Here is a 20,423-nt window from a genome sequence, read left to right on the forward strand (position 1 = left end):
ATGTGTTTCTATTATTTTCATAAGTATTCTTACGTCTTGGATTCTCGTAGCAACGTCTAAACGGGTCGCCAGTATGGGAAGATATACAGTAACAAATCGGATTATGGTAATGCACACGACATTCAGCGTGAATACCGCAAGTTCCTTCACAAGGGTCAACACATTTTAGATTTACACAGGCCTTATCAAGAGGACATTCAGAGTTTAGGGTACATTCAGGTCGACAGTTGGGTGGAATGCCAAAAAAGTCAGGGAGACAAGAGCAAATTGCTCTATTATTGGATTCCCTACAGTTTGCATTTAAGCCACAGGGTGAAGGTTGGCATAAATTAATGACATCTAAGGGAGCTGATGTAGAGGAGATTAGATTGCTACAACTGTGCGAATATGTTACTGAAAATTTATGCTTACATTTCTGGACTACTGGCAAGGGATTGCAATATACCATAGGGTTACCCGTGTAGCCCCTAAAGCAATTGCAATGGGGCAGATGGTCAATTACACGACACTCAGCGTTTAATCCGCAAGTGCCTGGACAGGGGTCACGACATTTTTGTTGCACACATGCTCGATTTGAAGAACAATCTGAATTTATAATACATTCCGGCCGACAAGCTTCATAGGGATTGCCATAATAGTTAGGTAAACAGCTACAAGTTCCAATGTCCCGATACTGACTGCACTGTGCATTTGCACCGCAAGGGTTTGGCTCGCATGGGTTACGTATTGGTTGCTCTTGCTGCTGTATTTCGATAGATGTAATAGGTGGCAAAGAAACAGGAGGTGGTGGAGGTTGACAGGCATTAAATGGATTGCCTACTAATCCGGGAGCGCACACACAGTTAGGCTGGTGATTATATGTACGGCATACGGCATTAAAACCACATAAGCCAACACAGGGATCTTGGCATTTTTGATTAATACAAGCCCTATCTCCAGGGCATTCGCTATTTGAAACACACTCTGGTCGGCAATACGGAGGCACGCCCACGTAGCCAATCAAACAGCGACACGTTGCTGTATTTTCATTTCTCGTGCATTCTGCGTGAGATCCACAAGGTGAAGGCACACACGGATCCAAAGGCTCTTGTTGTATTGTAAGCTGTCTAATGGGATGGCATCGTAGATATGGGCTGCCTGTATGACCAGCCTGGCAAACGCATTGTGGGTTATGGTTAAGAACATGGCATTCAGCTAGATATCCACATACACCAGGACAAGGGTCCCGGCAATGCTGATTAACGCATGCTAAGTGAAGTGGACACTCTGAATTACTTGTGCACTCAGGTCGGCAAGATGGGGGACTGCCATAATAATCAGGAAGACAGTTACAAATAGCTTGGGTTCCGACTTCACGGCAGACGGCGTTGGCCCCACATGGTGAGGGCTGGCAAGGATGCTGTTCTACAGGTTCTTGTAAAATTTGTTGTTGGCATAAAACAAATGGATTGCCCTGGAATCCAGCTGGACAGTGACACATTGCCACGTGGTTGTGGGTTTCACAAATTGCATTCAGTCCACAAGTACCTGGGCAAGGATTTATGCAACGGTTGCGTACACATGACTTATCGAATGCACATTCCGTGCTGAGGACGCACTCCGGACGACAGCCTATATACGGATCACCCAAGTACAAAGGTAAACAACTACAGACACCATCTTTGCACTGAGCATTGGTACCACATGGTGAGGGATCACAAGGATTTGTAGCAACGATTGGAGTGTCAGTGCTGACAGGGTTTACGGCTTGAGGATAGCAACGATAGAATGGATCTCCAACATAGCCGTTTAGACATGTGCAACTTGGTACATGGTTTAGCACATTGCATTCAGCATTGAGACCACAAGCACCAGGGCATGGATCACTACACTTTTCGTTGATACAAGATCGATGACTTGGACAGTCTGAATTAATGGTACATTCGGGTCGACAATGGGGTGGTGTGCCATAATAAGTTGAGAGACAGGTACAAACGGCTTTTCCGTAATCAATTCGACATTCGCCATACTGCCCACAGGGTGATGGCATGCAGGGATCATGGTAGGGTTCGCGTAGTGGAGTAGTGGGCAGAGGCAATGGAATGCAACGTACAAAAGCGTCACCAGTGTGCCCAGGCAGGCACGAGCATATGGCTCTGTGCTGATGAGCCTGGCACACGGCATTACTACCACAAGCACCGATACAAGGATCTTTGCATCGCCTACTTAAACAGGCCTTATCATAGGGACATTCGGGATTGGTAGTGCACTCTGGTCGACAGGCTGGAGGTGTGCCAAAATACTCAGGCCGACAGGTACAAACAGCCTGACCTAGGGATTCGGTACATTCAGAGTTGGGACCACACGGTGAGGGTTGACAAGGATTAGTGTATACCACACTAATTGCTATACGAGTGCAAGAGGGTGCAAATAATATATTAAACGGTGGGTTAGTGCATATATTGTTGAATAGAATGCTAGATGATTGCTTACGTTCTGCTTGATGGAAATGGCAATGTTGGTAAGGGTCACCATTAAAGCCGGGATAACATCTGCAATTGGGCACATGATTGACAACCTGGCATTGTGCATTAGATCCACAGCTGCCAGGACATGGATCGCGACAATGCTGATTAATACAGGCCAAATGACTTGGACAATCAGAGTTAAGAACACATTCAGGTCGGCAGCTCTCATAAGGATTGCCGTAGAAATCTGGAAGACACTGGCATGATCCCGCACCATGTCGTTGTGTGCAAATGGCATTATTGCCACATGGACTTGGGGCGCATGGGTCCAATTGGTCGCGTTCGATTTGTGGGCGAGGGTGGCATTGAGTAAACGGATCACCTATATAGTTTGATATGCACACACAAGATGGCACATGACTAGTAACCTGACAACTGGCAGCTATTCCGCAGAGACCAGGACAAGGATCGCGGCAGTTTTGGTTGATACATGCCAGGTGATTGGGACACTCTGACGACGAAATACATTCTGGTCGACAGTTTGGTGGTGTACCTATAAAACTATCTAGACACTTGCATACGGCTTGACCATTAAGATCATTACACCTGGCATTTGCACCACATGGCGAGGGTTGGCAAGGATTTATTGGTTCTCGTTGCACGATTGTTGGGGGTGGCGGCGGTAAATGTTGGCACAAGGAAAAGGCGTTGCCTGTATAGCCAGAAGGACAACTGCAATGTGGAACATGTTGAATAACTTTGCAAACGGCGAGTTGGCCGCAAGCTCCAGGGCAAGGATCTCGACACTGCTGTTTTACACATGCTAAGTGGGGCGCGCAGTCAGAGTTTATGGTACATTCTGGTCGGCAGTTGGGTGGAGTACCAAAGTAGTTTTCAAGGCAAGAACACACTGCTTGCTGGTTAGCTACGCGGCAATGGGCATTAGATCCGCAGGGTGATGGCTGACAAGGATTCACTGGTACAACTGGATCGGCTAAATAAAAATGCAAACGAGGTAAGTTCTCAGAAGTTTTTGTAGATCCATTGACGTTTAACATACATTGTAGAATTGTGCACTGCACAAACGCATTGCCTGTCGTTCCAACCGGACAGTGACACATGGGCGCATGAATTCGAACTTCACAAGTTGCACCAATACCACAAGCACCTGGGCAAGGGTCAACGCATTTGTTGCGTTGGCAAGCCTTATCCCGAGGGCAGTCTGTGTTTAGTACGCATTCGGGTCGACAAGCTATATAAGCATTGCCTTCGAATTCTGGGAGACAGCTACACTGTCCTCCATTGCTGCAGACAGCATTGGGTCCACAAGGCGAAGGATAACAGGCATCGCGCAATGGTGGTGAGGGGGTCGGTGGCTGAGGTCTGCAGCTTACAAACGGATTACCAATGTAACCTGATGGGCAGCTACATATAGGCGTATGATTAATGACATTGCACTGAGCTAGTAGGCCGCAAGAGCCGGGACAAGGATCGACGCATTTTTCATTTATACATGAAAGATGTGAAGCACAGTCCGGATTTATGACACATTCTGGTTGGCAATTGGGCGGAGCACCATAGTAACCAGGCAAACAGGTACAGACGGCTTGGTCTCTTTGAGTATGGCACTGCCCAAAGGCACCACAGGGAGACGGCACACAGGGATCGCGATATACATCCTTGGGTTCATCATAGCTGATTGCTGGTGCTGTAAGTGCTACGAAGTTAGAGTATATATACATAGAGAGAAAAATCTAAGTCTTACGAATAGGCTTGCAACCGATAATGGCATCGCCTCTGAAACCAGGCAGACAACTACAGTGGGGGCTATGGTTGATGGCACGGCATTTCGCATTCTGACCGCAAACATTGGGACATGGGTCAACGCAGTGTTGATTAATACAAGCTTTGTCAAAGGCGCACTCGCTAGAAATTGTGCACTCTGGTCTACACGATGGCGGGGAACCTACGAAATCGGGTAGGCAAGTGCATACTGCTTGTCCGTTTAACTCGCGACATTGCGAATTGTATCCACAAGGCGAAGGCTGACAAGGATGCGACGGAACAGGATCAGATAAGGCTGTCATGGAGATATTCGTAAGAGTCAACAACTAATTATGTATAAAATAATAATTTTGCTTCTTACGTTCACGTATTGGGTTACAGTAGCTGAAAGGGTTTCCTTCATAACCTCCAAGGCAAGTGCATTGAGGCAAATGATTACGCACTTGGCAAACTGCGTTTGGACCACAAACACCGGGGCATGGATCACGGCAATGCTGATTGAAACAGCCAAGATGGCTGAGACAGTCAGAATTTATGATGCATTCTGGTCTACAGCCGTAATAAGGATTGCCAAAGAAGTTTGGTAAACATTGGCAAGATGCAGCCCCGTTACGTTCAGTGCAGAGAGCATTCGACCCACAAGGATTGGGTACACAGGGATAAATGACATCTGGAGTATCGCGAACTATATTACAACTGATGTACGGGTCGCCGCTGTAGCCATTAGAGCATGCACACATCGGTGTGTGATTAATAACATAGCATTCTGCATTAGCACTGCAAACACCAGGGCAGGGGTCGCGGCATTTTTGATTGAAACAGGCCAAGTTTGTTGAACAATCCGAGTTGGTAACGCATTCTGGTCGACAGTTTGGTGGGGAACCGATAAAGCCATCAAGACATCTACACTGAACATTTCCACGCACAACTTTACATTCCGCATTTGCGCCGCAGGGAGATGGTTGACAATAATCGATATTGTCTTGGTGAACGGGAGGTGTAACCGTCTGACGGTGGCATGCAATGAATGGATTGCCTGTATATGAGCCAGCGCATCGACAATTAGGGCTATGATTGTGCACTTGGCACTCGGCATTCAAACCGCAGGCACCTGGACATGGATCTCTACAGTGTTGCTGCAGGCAAGCTAAATGAAGTGGACATTCTGAGTTGCTGATGCATTCTGGATGACAAGATGGCGGTACACCAATATACTGAGACAGGCATGAACATACGGCCTGCCCGTTAATGTTTCGGCATTGAGCATTTGGTCCACATGGTGAAGGTTGGCAAGGATCAGTGAGAACACGCGGCGGTGGTAATGGCAAGGGCGCACAGTTTACAAATGGATTGCCCGTCATTCCATCAGGACAGTGACATATAGATATGTGATTAGCCACCTTACAAATTGCATTAGATCCGCATGTGCCTGGGCACGGGTCTATACACTTGTTCCGCACACAGGCTTTATCCAAAGAACATTCCGTGCTCAGCAAGCACTCAGGACGGCAGCCAAAAATGGGGTTGCCCTGATAACCAGTTACACAACTACAAATGCCTTGCTGACAAATGGCATTTGCTCCACATGTGATCGAAAGACAGGGATCATCATTTTGTGGTCGTAGAGGTTCTTTAACTGGTGGTGCCTGACAAGATGTAAACGGATCACCGACTAAGCCTGCTGTACATTGGCAGGCTGGAGTATGGTTTACGACATTGCAGCGGGCATTAAATCCGCATGCGCCAGGACAAGGATCGCGGCAGTGTTGCTGTTGGCAGGCCAGATGAGCAGGACAATCGGAGTTAACAACACATTCGGGACGACAGTTTGGTGGCGTGCCATAATAAGAGGGTACGCAACTACAGATGGCCGCGCCATGCGAATCACGGCACTGTGCATACTGGCCGCAGGGTGACGGGAAGCAGGGGTTCTGAGAAACGTCTAATTGTTGAATAGGTGGGAGAACTGTAAATTGGAGAAAGTGTAATGCGAATTGGTCGGATTCCATTTTAATTATCTTACTTGGCAAGGGATAGCAACGTGTAAAGGCATCACCCGTAAAACCGGTATGACATGTGCAAATTGGAGCGTGCTGAATGACTCGGCAATCAGCGTTAGAACCACAAACTCCAATACAAGGGTTCTGACATTTTTGATTAATGCACGCCTTATCACGAGCACATTCACTGCTGGTAACACATTCTGGTCTACAATTGGGTGGTGCTCCTACATATTCGGGTAAGCAAGAGCATATAGCCTGATCATTATTCTCACGGCACTGAGAGTTGGGACCACAGGGGGATGGCTGACAGGGATTGACATAGTCTTTCAGGATGGCTATGATGGGTGAAGCAAAATTTTTATATTCAAATCTCAACACGTTTATAGAGGAAAACTCACGTTTTTCAGGCAATTGACAATAACGATAGGGGTCACCAATAAAATCACTGAGACAATGGCATGTCGGAAGATGATTAATCACGCGACAAACGGCATTTAAGGCACATACTCCCGGACAAGGATCTCGGCACTTCATCTGTTGACAAGATTTATCTGCGGCACAATCACTATCGGAAACGCACTCTGGGCGACAGGATTCATATGGGTTTCCATAATATTGCGGCAAACATTGGCATGATCCGACATTGCCCTCTTGATAACAATTGGCATTGGCTCCACATGGGTTTGGAGAGCATGGCTGACTAATTTCAACGTGTTGGATCAAAGGAACATTCCTACATCCTATAAATGGATCACCCGTGTACCCAGGAGTGCAATAACAGTTTGCAGCATGGCTTATAACATGGCAATGAGCATTAACTCCGCATACTCCGGGACAAGGATCAATGCAACGTTGAGCTACACATGCTTTATCAAATGTGCACTCTGAATTTGATACACATTCCGGTCTGCAGTTGGGTGGTGAGCCCACATATGTTGGCAAGCAGGTGCAAATTTCTTGATCTCTTACAGCTTCACACTTGGCGTAGGGACCACATGGCGAGGGTTGGCATGGCACTCGTTCTACAGTATCACGTTGTGGTAGCTCCGGGAAGCAACCCAAGAAAGGATTTCCATTGTGCCGTGGGGGGCAGGTACAGATGGGCACATGATTCACTATGTGACAAAGAGCATTAAAGCCGCAAGCTCCCGGGCAGGGATCAACACAATGTTGTCGTTGACATGCCAAACGAGGTAAGCAATCAGAATTCCGTGTACACTCTGGCCGACAGTTTGGCGGTGTTCCTATATAATCCTCAATGCATGAGCAAACAGCGTTATTGTTGAATTCACGACAGCGACTGTTCGGTCCACATGGTGAAGGAGCACATGGATTAATTCGTATCAAAGCTGTCACAGGTGGATGCTCGCATTGAATAAAAGCGTTACCCGTCATGCGTTCTGGGCAATGGCACATAGCGATATGGTTAATAACATTGCATACTGCATTGGGGGCACATGTGCCAGGACAGGGATCCACACACTTTTGAAGTACACATGCGCGGTCTTTTGGACAATCTTCGTTCAAAACACATTCAGGACGACATCCAATATAGGGATCTCCATGGTAATCGATTTTACAAGAGCATTGTCCATTTGAACACTCAGCATTGGGCCCGCAGGGTGAGGGATTGCAAGGGTCGTCATGGGCAATTGGCGTTACTAAGAAATGTGTCAAAAAATAAATGCTAAATGGCCGGGCTGAGAGTTTATGAAGTGAATTCTTACATGGTTCTGGTGGTTTAGGCTGGCAGCTGGTAAATGGATCACCCACATAACCAGCAGGGCATTGACAACTAGGCACATGATTACGTACAATACAGATTGCATTGTAAGCACAGGATCCGGGACAGGGATCCACGCAGCGTTGGTTAACGCAAGCTAAGCTGGATAAACATTCGGCACTCTGTGTGCACTCGGGTCGACAGTTGGGAGGTATGCCAAAGTAGTTAGATAAACAGCTGCAAATTGCTTGACCTTGCGATTGCCGGCATTGAGCGTTGGCACCACATGGGGACGGTTGGCATGGATCTACCATAGGTTCATACAGAATTTGCACCGGTGGAGCTAATCAAAACAATTAGGTCAATAAATATGGCAAAGGGCAAGCAATTTTGTTCATTTCTTACGAGGCACTGGATAGCAACGTGTGAAGGGGTCACCTGTATAACCCGACTGACAAGAGCATAGAGGAGAGTGGTTAATGGCCTGGCACACGGCATTGCTGCCGCAGGCACCCGGACAGGGATCGACACATTTGTGTTTGACACAGGCTTTGTCAAAACTGCACTCAGACGATAGTGTGCACTCTGGTCGGCAGCCTGGTGGACTACCTATATACTCAGGTAAACAGGAGCAAACTGCTTGCTCATTTAATTCTCGACACTGCGAGTTGGGTCCACAAGGTGACGGTACACAAGGATTTACATACTCACGAATAGCTAAAAGGGACATCATTTAAATATTGTATAAATGGGACTTTTTGTCTGCTTACGTTTTGTTTCGATGTTACAATATCGGTATGGATCACCAGTGTAACCATTTATACAGTTACAGATGGGCAGATGATTGCGCACATAGCACTCGGCATTTTCTCCACAGCTGCCAGGACAGGGGTCGCGACACTTCTGATTAACACAGGCATGTTTCAAAGGACAATCCGAGTCGAGAACGCATTCGGGTCGACAGCTTTCATATGGATTGCCATAGTAGCCGGGCAGGCATTGGCATGAACCAATTCCACCCTGTTGTCGACACTCAGCGTAACCGCCACAAGGATTCGGATTGCAGGGATTGACTTCTTCAACTGGGTCATCTCGTTTAGGTGTACATAGAACGAATGGATCCCCAGTATATCCTTGTGCACAGTAGCACATGGCACTATGACTAAGCACGCGACACTCTGCGCCACTGCCGCATAGTCCCGGACAAGGATCTTTGCAGCGATTATTCACGCAAATGTGCTTCAGGCTGCAGTCCGAATTAGAGACACATTCGGGTCGGCAATTTGGTGGGGTACCAAAGAAGTTTTCAAGACAAGAACACGAGGGTGTATCGCCTATGGGTCGGCACTGACTATTCGCGCCACAAGGTGAAGGCTGGCAAGGACTGAGCGGAGCAACATCCCGCTGCGGTTCAACTGTAGGTATAGCGGCAGTAGAATAGGGCTTAAACATTAGACTTTAAAGTAAACTTACTAATCGGTTGGCACTGTATAAATGGATTTCCAGTGAAGCCCGTTCTACAAGTGCAGAAGGGTCTATGGTTGACTGCTCTGCATTGAGCATAAGCTCCGCAGGCACCAGGGCAAGGATCGACACAGCGTTGATTTTGGCAGGCTTGGCTTGGGACACAGTCATAGTTTGATGTGCACTCGGGTCGGCAGGAAGGTGGCACACCATAGTAATTGGGAAGACAGTTGCATACGGCCTGACCGTTTTGCTCATGACACTCGGCATTAAAGCCACAAGGCGAAGGAAGACAAGGATTGCGATACACGTCCACTAAAGAGTATTATTCTCGTATTAGTTGCTATTTTAAACAATGGGCTTAAAAAACATACTTTGGACTGGCGTGCAATGCACAAATGCATTGCCAGTCATATGCTCTGGGCAACGACATATGGCAATGTGGTTAAATACGTCGCAAATTGCTTCAGTACCACAAGTACCTGGACAAGGGTCAACACATTTTTGCTGGATGCAAGCGCGATTAAATGGGCACTCTGAGCTCAAAATGCATTCTGGTTTGCATGCAACGAAAGGATCCCCCTGATAGTCAGCAATACACGAACAATGACCTTCGCCAGAACAGACGGCATTGCTGCCACAAGGGCTAGGATTACAAGGATCGTGGGGCTCTTCGTAAGATGGTGGTTCTAGTGGTATTGTAGAATAATATGCTGTAATACTTAAAGTTTCATATATTTGCAATTGCTTACGTGGGGCTAGGTGGCAAGCCACGAAAGCATCACCAACAAAGCCATGTAAGCAAACACAGTTTGGTGTGTGATGAAGGACATGACACTCGGTTTGCTGGCCACACGCTCCAGGACAAGGATCTCTACATCTTTCATTAATGCAAGCTAAATGACTTGGACAATCTGCATTAATAGCGCACTCTGGTCTACAATAAGGTGGGGAGCCAAAATAATTTGGTAGACAAGAGCAAATTGCTTGTTCATTTTGATTCCGACATGAGGCATAAAGACCGCAAGGAGAAGGTACGCATGGATTACGGTATGGAGCTACATCTCTAAGGGGCGGCGGTGGAGGAGCTAATATTGAGGTATTTATATATGTAAATATTAAGCAAACATTCAATGAGGGATTAGCAGTTTCCTTACATGGTGGTCTAGGAATACAACGCACAAATGGGTCACCTAAGAGACCTTCAGGACACCTACATATGGGACTATGATTTTGCACTTGACATAACGCTTGATGACCGCAAACACCGGGGCATGGATCCACGCACTTCTGGCGAATGCATGCCCTATTAGAGGCACATTCAGCACTTGATGTGCATTGAGGTCGACAATTGGGTGGGACTCCTTCGAATTCGCGCAAACAAGAACAAACTCCTTGGCCATTTACTTCACGGCATTCGGCATTGGAGCCACAGGGAGATGGTACACAAGGATTCACATACTCATGGATAATTGCTAGTTTTTAGGTTAGAATAATACGCTTTGAATTAGTAACTACATCAACAACTACCAAAAGGTTAAGCAAAACTACAAAAGTGATTGAAACTGGCTTACGTTCTTGTGGCTGGGAACAATAACTATACGGATCGCCAACATATCCAATGAAGCAGCTGCACATGGGAGTGTGATTTACAACATTGCATTCAGCGTTTTGACCACAGCTACCCGGACACGGATCGCGACATTTCTGCTGTTGACAGGCTCTGTTTGACGGGCAGTCTGTGTTGACCACACACTCCGGGCGACAACCCACGTACGGGTTTCCAAAATATCCTGTGGAACACTGGCAGGCACCAGCACCATTGCGTTGAATGCATTCGGCATTGGAGCCACATGGAGACGGTTGACATGGATTGATGACTTCGACATCGGCAATAATTGGCTGACATTGCGTAAAGGGATCACCAGTTAGACCCACCTCACAGATGCACATGGCAGTGTGAGAGATAACACGACAAATTGCACTGACGCCACAAAGGCCTGGGCAAGGATCACGGCACTTTTGATTGATACACGCGCGGTTTGTGGGGCACTCAGAGTTTGCCACGCATTCAGGTTTGCAATATGGTGGTGTTCCCACAAACTCGCTTAAACAGGAACACGATGGTGTATCGCCATTGGCGCGACACTCCGCGTTTGGACCGCATGGAGATGGACGGCAAGGATCCTGAGGAATAACATCGCGCTCCGGAGGTTCGATGATTTGTTGGCAACCGATAAATGGATTGCCAGTGAAACGTGGTAAGCATGTACAGAACGGATTATGGTTAACAACACTGCATTGCGCACTGCGGCCACAAGTACCGGGGCAAGGATCAACACATTTTTGATTAACACAGGCTAAATGTGCTGGACATTCTGAGTTGGCTGTACACTCTGGACGGCAGAGAGGAGGTGTGCCAATATAACCACGAATGCATGAGCACACGGCTTGCTGGTTGGCTTCACGACATTGTGAATTAGGGCCACATGGTGAAGGTTGACAGGGCTGAACATTAATGGGTTCTGTAATATGGAATGCTATCTTTTTGAATATCCGTATCGATGGTATCGGTTTGTTATATATTTACGTGGTATGGGTTGACACTGAAGGAATGCGTCGCCTGCATAACCTTCTGGGCATGTACATATTGGTACATGGTTGAGCACTGTACATAGAGCATTCGGAGCACAAGTACCAGGACAAGGATTGAAACATTTATTGTGAGAGCATGCAAGATCACGGGAACAATCCAAGCTAGTGAGACATTCGGGACGACATCCACTATACGGATCACCATAGTATTCAGGCAGACACGAACAAACTCCAGCATTGCACTGGGCATTTGCACCACATGGAGATGGATTGCACGGATCATCGGCCTCAACAGCTGCAGGACGTAAAAACGTCTTTATAAAATTTTAATTGTTAAATAGTGTAGATCTTACGTTTCGGTGGTGGTTCTGGTTGACAATGACTAAACGGATCACCAGTGTAACCAGCAGGACAATTGCAACTTGGGGTATGATTAATCACATTACATATCGCTCCAAAGCCACAGGAACCGGGGCATGGATCGCGACACTTTTGATTAATACAAGCTTTGTTGCTTGGGCACTCAGCATTAATTCGACATTCTGGACGACAATTGGGAGGAGATCCCAAGTAACCCACTAAACATGAACATGCAGGCGCATCGCCATTAGGGCGACACTCTGCGTTAAGGCCGCACGGAGATGGTACACAGGGATCAATGGGAGTCTTCTGTACAGGGGCCACTGGTATAGCTATTAGGACAACCATATTTGTATGTAAGTATCAAACGATAAATAAGTAGACCACGCAATGGCTACTTACGGGGTATAGGCAAGCAACGGAAGAAGGCATCTCCAGTATAACCGGATCGACAAGTACAAATGGGACTGTGATTAACAACACGACAGTTGGCCTGCTCACCGCAGGTTCCTGGACAAGGATCAACGCATTTTTGTGCAATGCATGCCTTATCTACCGTACATTCCGATGAGATAGTACATTCGGGTCGACAAGCTGGTGGTGCGCCCACAAAATCGGGTAAGCATGAGCAAACCGCTTGTTCATTACTCTCGCGACACTGTGAATTTGGTCCGCAGGGTGAAGGTTGACAAGGATTAACATATTCCTTAATGGCTATAAATGAAACGATTTTGATACAGTTGCTGGCAAAAGGAATTGCTTTATGTAGCTTACGTTGACGTTCTGGTAGACATAGACGGTAAGGATCACCGCTATATCCCGTTACACAGGTACAACTCGGCACGTGATTAAGCACATTACAAATTGCGTTTTGACCACAAGTGCCTGGACAAGGATCCTGACATTTTTGTTGTTGACATGCCCTGTTTGATGAACAGTCTGAATCAAGAACACATTCTGGACGGCAGCCCTCATAGGGGTTACCAAAGTAGTCTGGCAGACATTGACAAGAGCCGGCATCTTGGCGGGAGGTGCAACGTGCATTCGCTCCACATGGACTAGGATTACATGGGTCTAACAGATCCAACTGTTGTATCTTCTTCGTAACACACTGAACAAACGGATCACCTTCCAGACCCTCAGGACAGTAGCAGCTTGGAGTGTGGGAGATGACACGACATACAGCTTCCTGACCACAAAGACCAGGACATGGATCGCGGCATTTCTGATTTATGCATGCTTGATTTGTCGGACACTCGGAACTGGTTAGGCATTCTGGGCGGCAGTTTGGTGGTACTCCTATATAGTTTGACAAGCAAGTGCAAGAGGGTGTCTCATTTATTTCACGGCATTGGGCATATGGTCCGCAAGGTGATGGACGGCATGGCTGTCGCGGTGGCGGCACTGGAGGCTCAACAACCGGTTGACAACTAACAAATGGATTTCCTGTGTGGCGGTCCAAGCAACGGCAGAAAGGACTATGATTGGTGACATGACACTGGGCATTACGGCCACATACGCCAGGGCAGGGATCTTGACATTTCTGATTAAGACATGCTAAATTCAAACCACAGTCGGAGTTAGTCGTACACTCTGGACGACAGAGGGGTGGGCTTCCAATGTAAGGTGTGATACATGCACATATTGCTTGTTGGTTGATTGCGCGGCATTCTGAATTTGGTCCGCATGGCGATGGTTGGCAAGGATCTTGTACATCTAGTTCTGTAAAATCAGGGTTTTTACATAGAGCGAACAAACCGCTGGAATCAAGGAATGGCTTACTTGGAATGGGATTGCACTGTACAAAAGCATTGCCCTGCATTCCTTCTGGACAACGGCAATTCGGAATATGATTAAGAGTTTCACAAATTGCATTCGATGCACAAGTTCCGGGGCAAGGATCCACACATTTATTACGTACACAAGCGCGATCGCGGCTGCAGTCTGTTGGCAACACACACTCCGGTCGGCAACCAGTGTAGGGATCTCCATGATATTCGGGCAGACATGTGCATTGTCCATTGTGACAGCGAGAATTTGAACCACAGGGCGAGGGATTACAAGGATCTTGAGGTTCAGGTGGTGATTCAACTAACAAAGGCAATAAAAATCAGATTGGGTAATTCAAGAAAGACGCATCCTTTGAGGACTTACTTCTTTGAGGCGGTTCAGGGTTACACACGATAAATGGATCACCAATGTAGCCTACAAGACAGCTGCAGATTGGTGTATGATTAATCACGCTACATTGCGTGTTAAGACCACATGATCCTGGACAAGGATCTCGACATTTTTGGTTGATACAAGCCTGATGGCTGGGACATTCGGCATTAATTGAACATTCTGGGCGACAATTCGGTGGAGTCCCTAAGTAATTGGGCAGACAAGAGCAGGAAGGTGTGCCGTGGATGTTGCGACATTGAGAGTTTGCACCACATGGGGTTGGCACGCAAGGATCAAGTGGCTCGCGTTGGACGGGAAGAACTGGAGTAACTGTAAATGTTTATATAGAAATTTAAGGCCCTAATTGAATTAATCTCCATTAGCTTACTGGGAACACGGTAACAACGAGTAAATGGATCTCCAGTAAATCCATTAAGACAGGTACATATAGGATTATGGTTACGAACGCGGCATTCGGCTTGTTGACCGCAGACATTGGGACAAGGATCAACGCATTTGCGATTTACGCACGCTTTATCAGCGGAACACTCCGAACTGGTTGTGCATTCTGGTCGGCAAGCAGGCGGACTACCAATGAATTCTGCGAGACATGAGCATACAGCTTGGTCATTAACCTCTCGGCATCGAGAGTTCGGTCCGCAAGGCGACGGTTGGCAAGGATTTACATAGACGGGTTCGGCTAGACAAAATATTAATTCTCAATCACAATCTAAACAATATTAAAAGCCTCAATTTAAATTGCTTACATGGAGCGTTAACAATGACACGACATAGACTATATGGATTTCCGGAGTACCCACTAAAGCAATTACAAACAGCTAAATGATTGACGACTTGGCATTCCGCATTCTGACCGCATGTTCCTGGACAAGGATCCTGGCATTTCTGGTTCACACAGGCACGATTTGATGGACAATCTGAGCTAAGCACGCATTCTGGTCTGCAACCTTCATAAGGATTGCCGAAGTAATCCGGCAAGCATTGGCAAGAGCCCGCATCTCCGCGTTCCTCACATTTTGCATTTATGCCACACGGGCTTGGATTGCACGGCCTCAATACCTCGGTTGGTGTATCTCTGATGGCATTGCATTGTGCAAATGGATCCCCAGTGTAGCCGCTATTACATAAGCACATGGCAGTATGACTAAAAACGCGACAATTGGCATTTAAGCCACATAGGCCAGGACAAGGATCTGTGCATTTTTGATTAATACAGGCAAGAGTGGTGGAACATTCTGAGTTGGTAACACATTCCGGTTTACAATTTGGCGGTGCACCAACAAACTCCGGTAAGCAAGAACACGAGGGCGAATCACCAGATACGCGGCACTCAGAGTTAGGGCCGCAAGGTGACGGCACACATGGGTTTTTGGGTCGTTCATCGCGCTGCGGCGCTACTGCAAAATTATCGATAATTAACACCGGATGGATTTTAGGATTTACAGCTAACTTACATAGTTGCTGACAGCGTACAAAGGGATTGCCAGACATGCCCGCAGGGCAGCTACAGAACGGACTATGATTGACCACATTGCACAGAACATTGAAACCGCACGTTCCCGGACAAGGATCACGGCACTTCATATTCTGGCAAGCTTGATCAGCAGAACAGTCTGAATTTGTGACACATTCAGGTCGACATTGCGGCGGGCTTCCAATGTAGTCGATAAGACATGAACAAACGGCAGTTTGCTGAACTACTCGGCATTGACTGTTCGGCCCGCATGGAGTCGGTTGGCAAGGATTTTGAATGGGAGGGGCTGGCACGCTGCGGCATTCGAAGAATGCATTTCCAGTCATTTGGTCCGGACAACGACAGATGGGTACATGGTCGTTAACCTCACAAATGGCGTTAACACCACAGGTGCCGGGGCATGGATCAATGCACTTGTTTCGCACACATGCCCGATTACGTGGGCATTCTGTATTAAGCAAGCATTCTGGTCGGCAAGTCACATAAGGATCACCCTGATAATCGGGTATACAAGTGCATTGGCCATCTCGGCATTGTGCATTAGGCCCGCAGGGTGATGGGTTGCAGGGGTCATCCAGTACCGGTGGAGAAGTAGCTGCAAATGTTTACCGGAAAAGTTGAACAAAAAATTCTCTTACAACATACTAGACACCTACGTTCTGGCGGTTTCGGGCTACAGCTGGTAAATGGATTTCCTATATAGCCGTCAATACAAGCGCATATTGGAGAGTGATTAATCACGCTGCAAACAGCATTCAAACCGCAAGCGCCTGGACAAGGGTCGCGACATTTTTGATTGATACATGCTTGTTGACTAGGGCACTCCGAATTAATAGTACATTCGGGGCGGCAGTTTGGAGATTGACCAATATAATTTGGTAGACATGAACAAGCAGAAACACCGTTTATGTTGCGACATTCGGAATTAGGGCCGCAAGGGGTCGGTACACACGGATCGCGAAGAGGTTCTTGCTTTATTTCAATAGGTGGTGCTGCGGCAAAGACTTCAATTAAGTATCTGTTGTTAAGGGCTTTTAAGTGGAAGAAAGGCTTACGTGGAATGGGGAAACATTGCGTAAAGGCGTCGCCTGTAAAGCCAGAGAGGCAACTGCAAATAGGGCTATGGTTACGGACTCTGCATACGGCATTTCGACCGCAAGTTTCAGCAGAGCACGGGTTAATACATTTTTGATTAATGCACGCCTTGTCACTTGAACACTCCGATGAAATCGTACACTCGGGTCGACAAGATGGTGGGGATCCAATAAATAGAGGTAGGCAGGAACAGACGGCCTGTTCGTTGGAGACACGACACTGTGAGTTGGATCCGCATGGTGAAGGCTGGCAAGGATCTACGTATTCATTGCGTATAGCTATATTAAATGAAGTTTGGTAAACGTTAGTAACAGAATTGTGGGTGCGTCTTTTAGCATCTTACGCTCTACTGGACGTGTGCATTGACGATATGGGTCACCGATATAGCCGTTGAGACAACTGCAGGTTGGCAAATGATCAACTACTTGACAGTTGGCATTTAATCCACAGGTTCCTGGACAGGGATCAAGACACTTCTGTTGCTGGCACGCCTTGTTTGTGGGACAATCGGAGTCCATTATACATTCTGGTCGACATCCTTCATATGGATTGCCAAAGTAGTCCGGCAGACATTGACAAGATCCTACACCGTTGCGCTCGCGACAAATGGCATTTGGTCCACATGGGCTCGGACTGCATGGTGTACGTATCTCAATGTCTCTTATAATTTCCTGACTGCACTGCACAAATGGATCTCCACTAAATCCTTGTAGACAAATACATTGCACAGCGTGGCTGACAACTCTACATTCGGCATTCAAACCGCACCGGCCAGGGCAAGGGTCAACACATTTTTGGTTAACGCAAGCTAACTGACTATTACAATCGGAGCTCGTTACACACTCAGGACGACAATTTGGTGGGCGGCCAATGTAAGTTTCTAGGCAAGAGCAAGCAGGCGCACCATTACCTAAAGCTTTGCATTGCGCAAACGGACCGCATGGAAACGGTCGGCAAGGATCGGTTGGTTCACTCTCGCGTATGGGCTCAACTAAGAAAACATTTTTTTTTTGTATAGGCTATGATTTTCGTTAAATAACAAAGCAGATTGCTTACTTTGAGGTTGGCAACGTATGAATGGATTGCCAGTGAAACGCACTGGACAAGTACAGAAAGGACTGTGATTTACTACTGCACAATTGGCGCCTACACCACATGTACCAGGGCATGGATCCCCACAACGCTGATTAAGGCACGCTTGCATTGGAGCACATTCTGAGTTGGAAGTACATTCGGGTCTGCAGGAAGGAGGAGTACCGAAGAAACCAGAGAGGCATGAGCACACCGCCTGCTGGTTAACCTCCCGACATTGAGAGTTGGGTCCACATGGTGATGGTTGGCAAGGGTTGGTAATTACAATTTCTGTTGATATTTCAATTATTTTAGAAAAGTTTTTTCAGGGAAAAAGGTCATCACATAAGTCATACTTTGCACTGGAGAGCAACGGATAAATGCGCTGCCTGCGGTACCATCCGGACATCGGCACATTGGTATATGATTAATGACATCACAGATTGCGTTTTCGCCGCAAGTTCCTGGACATGGATTCTGACATTTGCTTCGTATGCAGGCCTTATCACGGGGACATTCAGAGTTAAGAACACACTCAGGGCGACAACCGGCATAAGGATCACCGTGGAATTCGGGCAAGCAGCTGCATATACCAGCATTGCACTGGGCATTGGCACCACATGGTGATGGTTGGCAAGGATCAACATATTCGTCTAACAATTATAAGGTATGTAAGATTATGTATCAACTAAATTTCTGCATACAGGCTGACGTACTTATCACTTGTTCAGGTGGAGACAACTGACAACTGCTAAACGGATCGCCCGTATAACCTGCTGGACATGTGCATATTGGTGTGTGATTAACAACATTACATTCGGCACCATAGCCGCAGGAGCCAGGACATGGATCTATACATTTTTCGCGGATGCAAGCCAAATTTGGTGAACACTCTGCACTAATTGTACACTCGGGACGGCAATTTGGTGGCACACCAATATACTCTAATAAGCAAGAACAGGAAGGAACTCCTTGAACATTTCGACACTGGCTGTTAAGGCCACATGGCGATGGTATACAAGGATCACGCTCGACTCGTTCAATTGCTGGGGGTGGTGCTAAAGGTGGTTTAAGACACTATGTTGATTATTTGATCTAGGGGGCAGCAACTACAAGTGATCTTACGTGGCACAACAAAACAACGGGTGAAGGCATCACCCGTAAAACCTTGACGACATTGACAGAGGGGAGCATGATTACGCACACGGCACTCGGCATTGATGCCGCAGGTACCTGGACAAGGATCTTGGCAACGTTGGCTTATACAGGCTTTGTCCGTGGGACACTCAGAACTCAAAACACACTCTGGTCTACAGTTGGGTGGCAAGCCGACATGTAATTCAAGACAAGAGCAAACGGCCTGGCCATTCAGCTCTCGACATTGGGAATTGGGGCCGCAGGGCGATGGGCGACAGGGTTGTGTTGGCTCGGCCAACCGAATAGCTGGAAATTATGAGTGGGATAATAACAAAGTGTTCACAGACTCCAAATAAAAGGATCCCTTACGTTCTGCTGGCTTGATATGACAATAACGATATGGATCGCCTATATATCCGATACGACAGGTACAACTTGGGATGTGATTCGTTACACTGCAATCGGCATTGGATCCACAAGTGCCTGGGCAAGGATTCTGGCATTTCTGCTGTTGGCATGCTTTGTTTGATGGACAATCAGAGTTTCGCACACATTCCGGACGGCACGATTGATAAGGATCTCCAAAGTAATCGGGTAGACACTGGCACGAGCCAATGCCATTACGTTCGCGGCACACAGCATTCGAGCCACATGGATTGGGTTCACAGGGTGTAATCTGTTCATTGACAATCCGTTCTATATGAATGGGAATCGGCAGCGAGAGAGTGAGAGAGAGGGAGAAAGGGGAAGAGGCAGTAATTGCCAAAGATTTTAATAATTGTTCTTTAATATTGGTGGTTTTAGTAAAACAAACACACCTGGCATTTGCATTGGTAATTCTGTTGATTATTCCAATTGATTGTGTTGAACGGGTGGATTAGATTAAGTACTTGGTGGTAAGTATTCCAATTATAATAGTATAAGTGCAGCAGCAAATTCGTCATTTTGCTATTATTTATTTAGTTTGGTTAAACGCTGTGCGTTGCGATTGTGTGCGGTAACCTGATGGCTTTGTTTGGTGTATTTGTGTGTTTGTGTTTTGTGCAATGTGCCATTTACTTGGCAACATTTTTTTTTTTTTTTTC

At 46.9% G+C, this 20,423-nt stretch overlaps 1 protein-coding gene across 1 annotated transcript in view; it reads right to left on the minus strand.

Annotated features, from left to right (window-relative positions):
- The window catches only part of LOC6641585, a 92,492-nt gene that overhangs the window by 13,908 nt on the left and 58,161 nt on the right, over positions 1 to 20,423 (minus strand). The window contains exons 35-67 of the mRNA XM_047011097.1: positions 19,708 to 20,034; positions 19,327 to 19,644; positions 18,918 to 19,259; positions 18,558 to 18,854; positions 18,187 to 18,492; positions 17,474 to 18,121; positions 17,091 to 17,408; positions 16,692 to 17,027; positions 16,016 to 16,630; positions 15,308 to 15,958; positions 14,929 to 15,240; positions 14,532 to 14,870; positions 14,160 to 14,468; positions 13,152 to 14,099; positions 12,780 to 13,091; positions 12,371 to 12,709; positions 12,013 to 12,312; positions 10,997 to 11,947; positions 10,580 to 10,897; positions 10,175 to 10,510; positions 9,797 to 10,111; positions 9,432 to 9,737; positions 8,729 to 9,373; positions 8,364 to 8,675; positions 7,963 to 8,301; positions 6,634 to 7,896; positions 6,256 to 6,570; positions 4,594 to 6,198; positions 4,213 to 4,527; positions 3,508 to 4,155; positions 2,473 to 3,441; positions 412 to 2,385; positions 34 to 348 (exon numbers count right to left, since the gene is read on the minus strand). Coding sequence (XP_046867053.1) covers positions 34 to 348; positions 412 to 2,385; positions 2,473 to 3,441; positions 3,508 to 4,155; positions 4,213 to 4,527; positions 4,594 to 6,198; positions 6,256 to 6,570; positions 6,634 to 7,896; positions 7,963 to 8,301; positions 8,364 to 8,675; positions 8,729 to 9,373; positions 9,432 to 9,737; positions 9,797 to 10,111; positions 10,175 to 10,510; positions 10,580 to 10,897; positions 10,997 to 11,947; positions 12,013 to 12,312; positions 12,371 to 12,709; positions 12,780 to 13,091; positions 13,152 to 14,099; positions 14,160 to 14,468; positions 14,532 to 14,870; positions 14,929 to 15,240; positions 15,308 to 15,958; positions 16,016 to 16,630; positions 16,692 to 17,027; positions 17,091 to 17,408; positions 17,474 to 18,121; positions 18,187 to 18,492; positions 18,558 to 18,854; positions 18,918 to 19,259; positions 19,327 to 19,644; positions 19,708 to 20,034 — 17,943 coding nt within the window. The remainder of the gene's footprint in view (positions 1 to 33; positions 349 to 411; positions 2,386 to 2,472; positions 3,442 to 3,507; positions 4,156 to 4,212; positions 4,528 to 4,593; positions 6,199 to 6,255; positions 6,571 to 6,633; positions 7,897 to 7,962; positions 8,302 to 8,363; positions 8,676 to 8,728; positions 9,374 to 9,431; positions 9,738 to 9,796; positions 10,112 to 10,174; positions 10,511 to 10,579; positions 10,898 to 10,996; positions 11,948 to 12,012; positions 12,313 to 12,370; positions 12,710 to 12,779; positions 13,092 to 13,151; positions 14,100 to 14,159; positions 14,469 to 14,531; positions 14,871 to 14,928; positions 15,241 to 15,307; positions 15,959 to 16,015; positions 16,631 to 16,691; positions 17,028 to 17,090; positions 17,409 to 17,473; positions 18,122 to 18,186; positions 18,493 to 18,557; positions 18,855 to 18,917; positions 19,260 to 19,326; positions 19,645 to 19,707; positions 20,035 to 20,423) is intronic.

This window comes from Drosophila willistoni, assembly GCF_018902025.1.
Source record: "Drosophila willistoni isolate 14030-0811.24 chromosome 2R unlocalized genomic scaffold, UCI_dwil_1.1 Seg200, whole genome shotgun sequence".
Classification (NCBI taxonomy): Eukaryota; Metazoa; Arthropoda; class Insecta; order Diptera; family Drosophilidae; genus Drosophila; species Drosophila willistoni.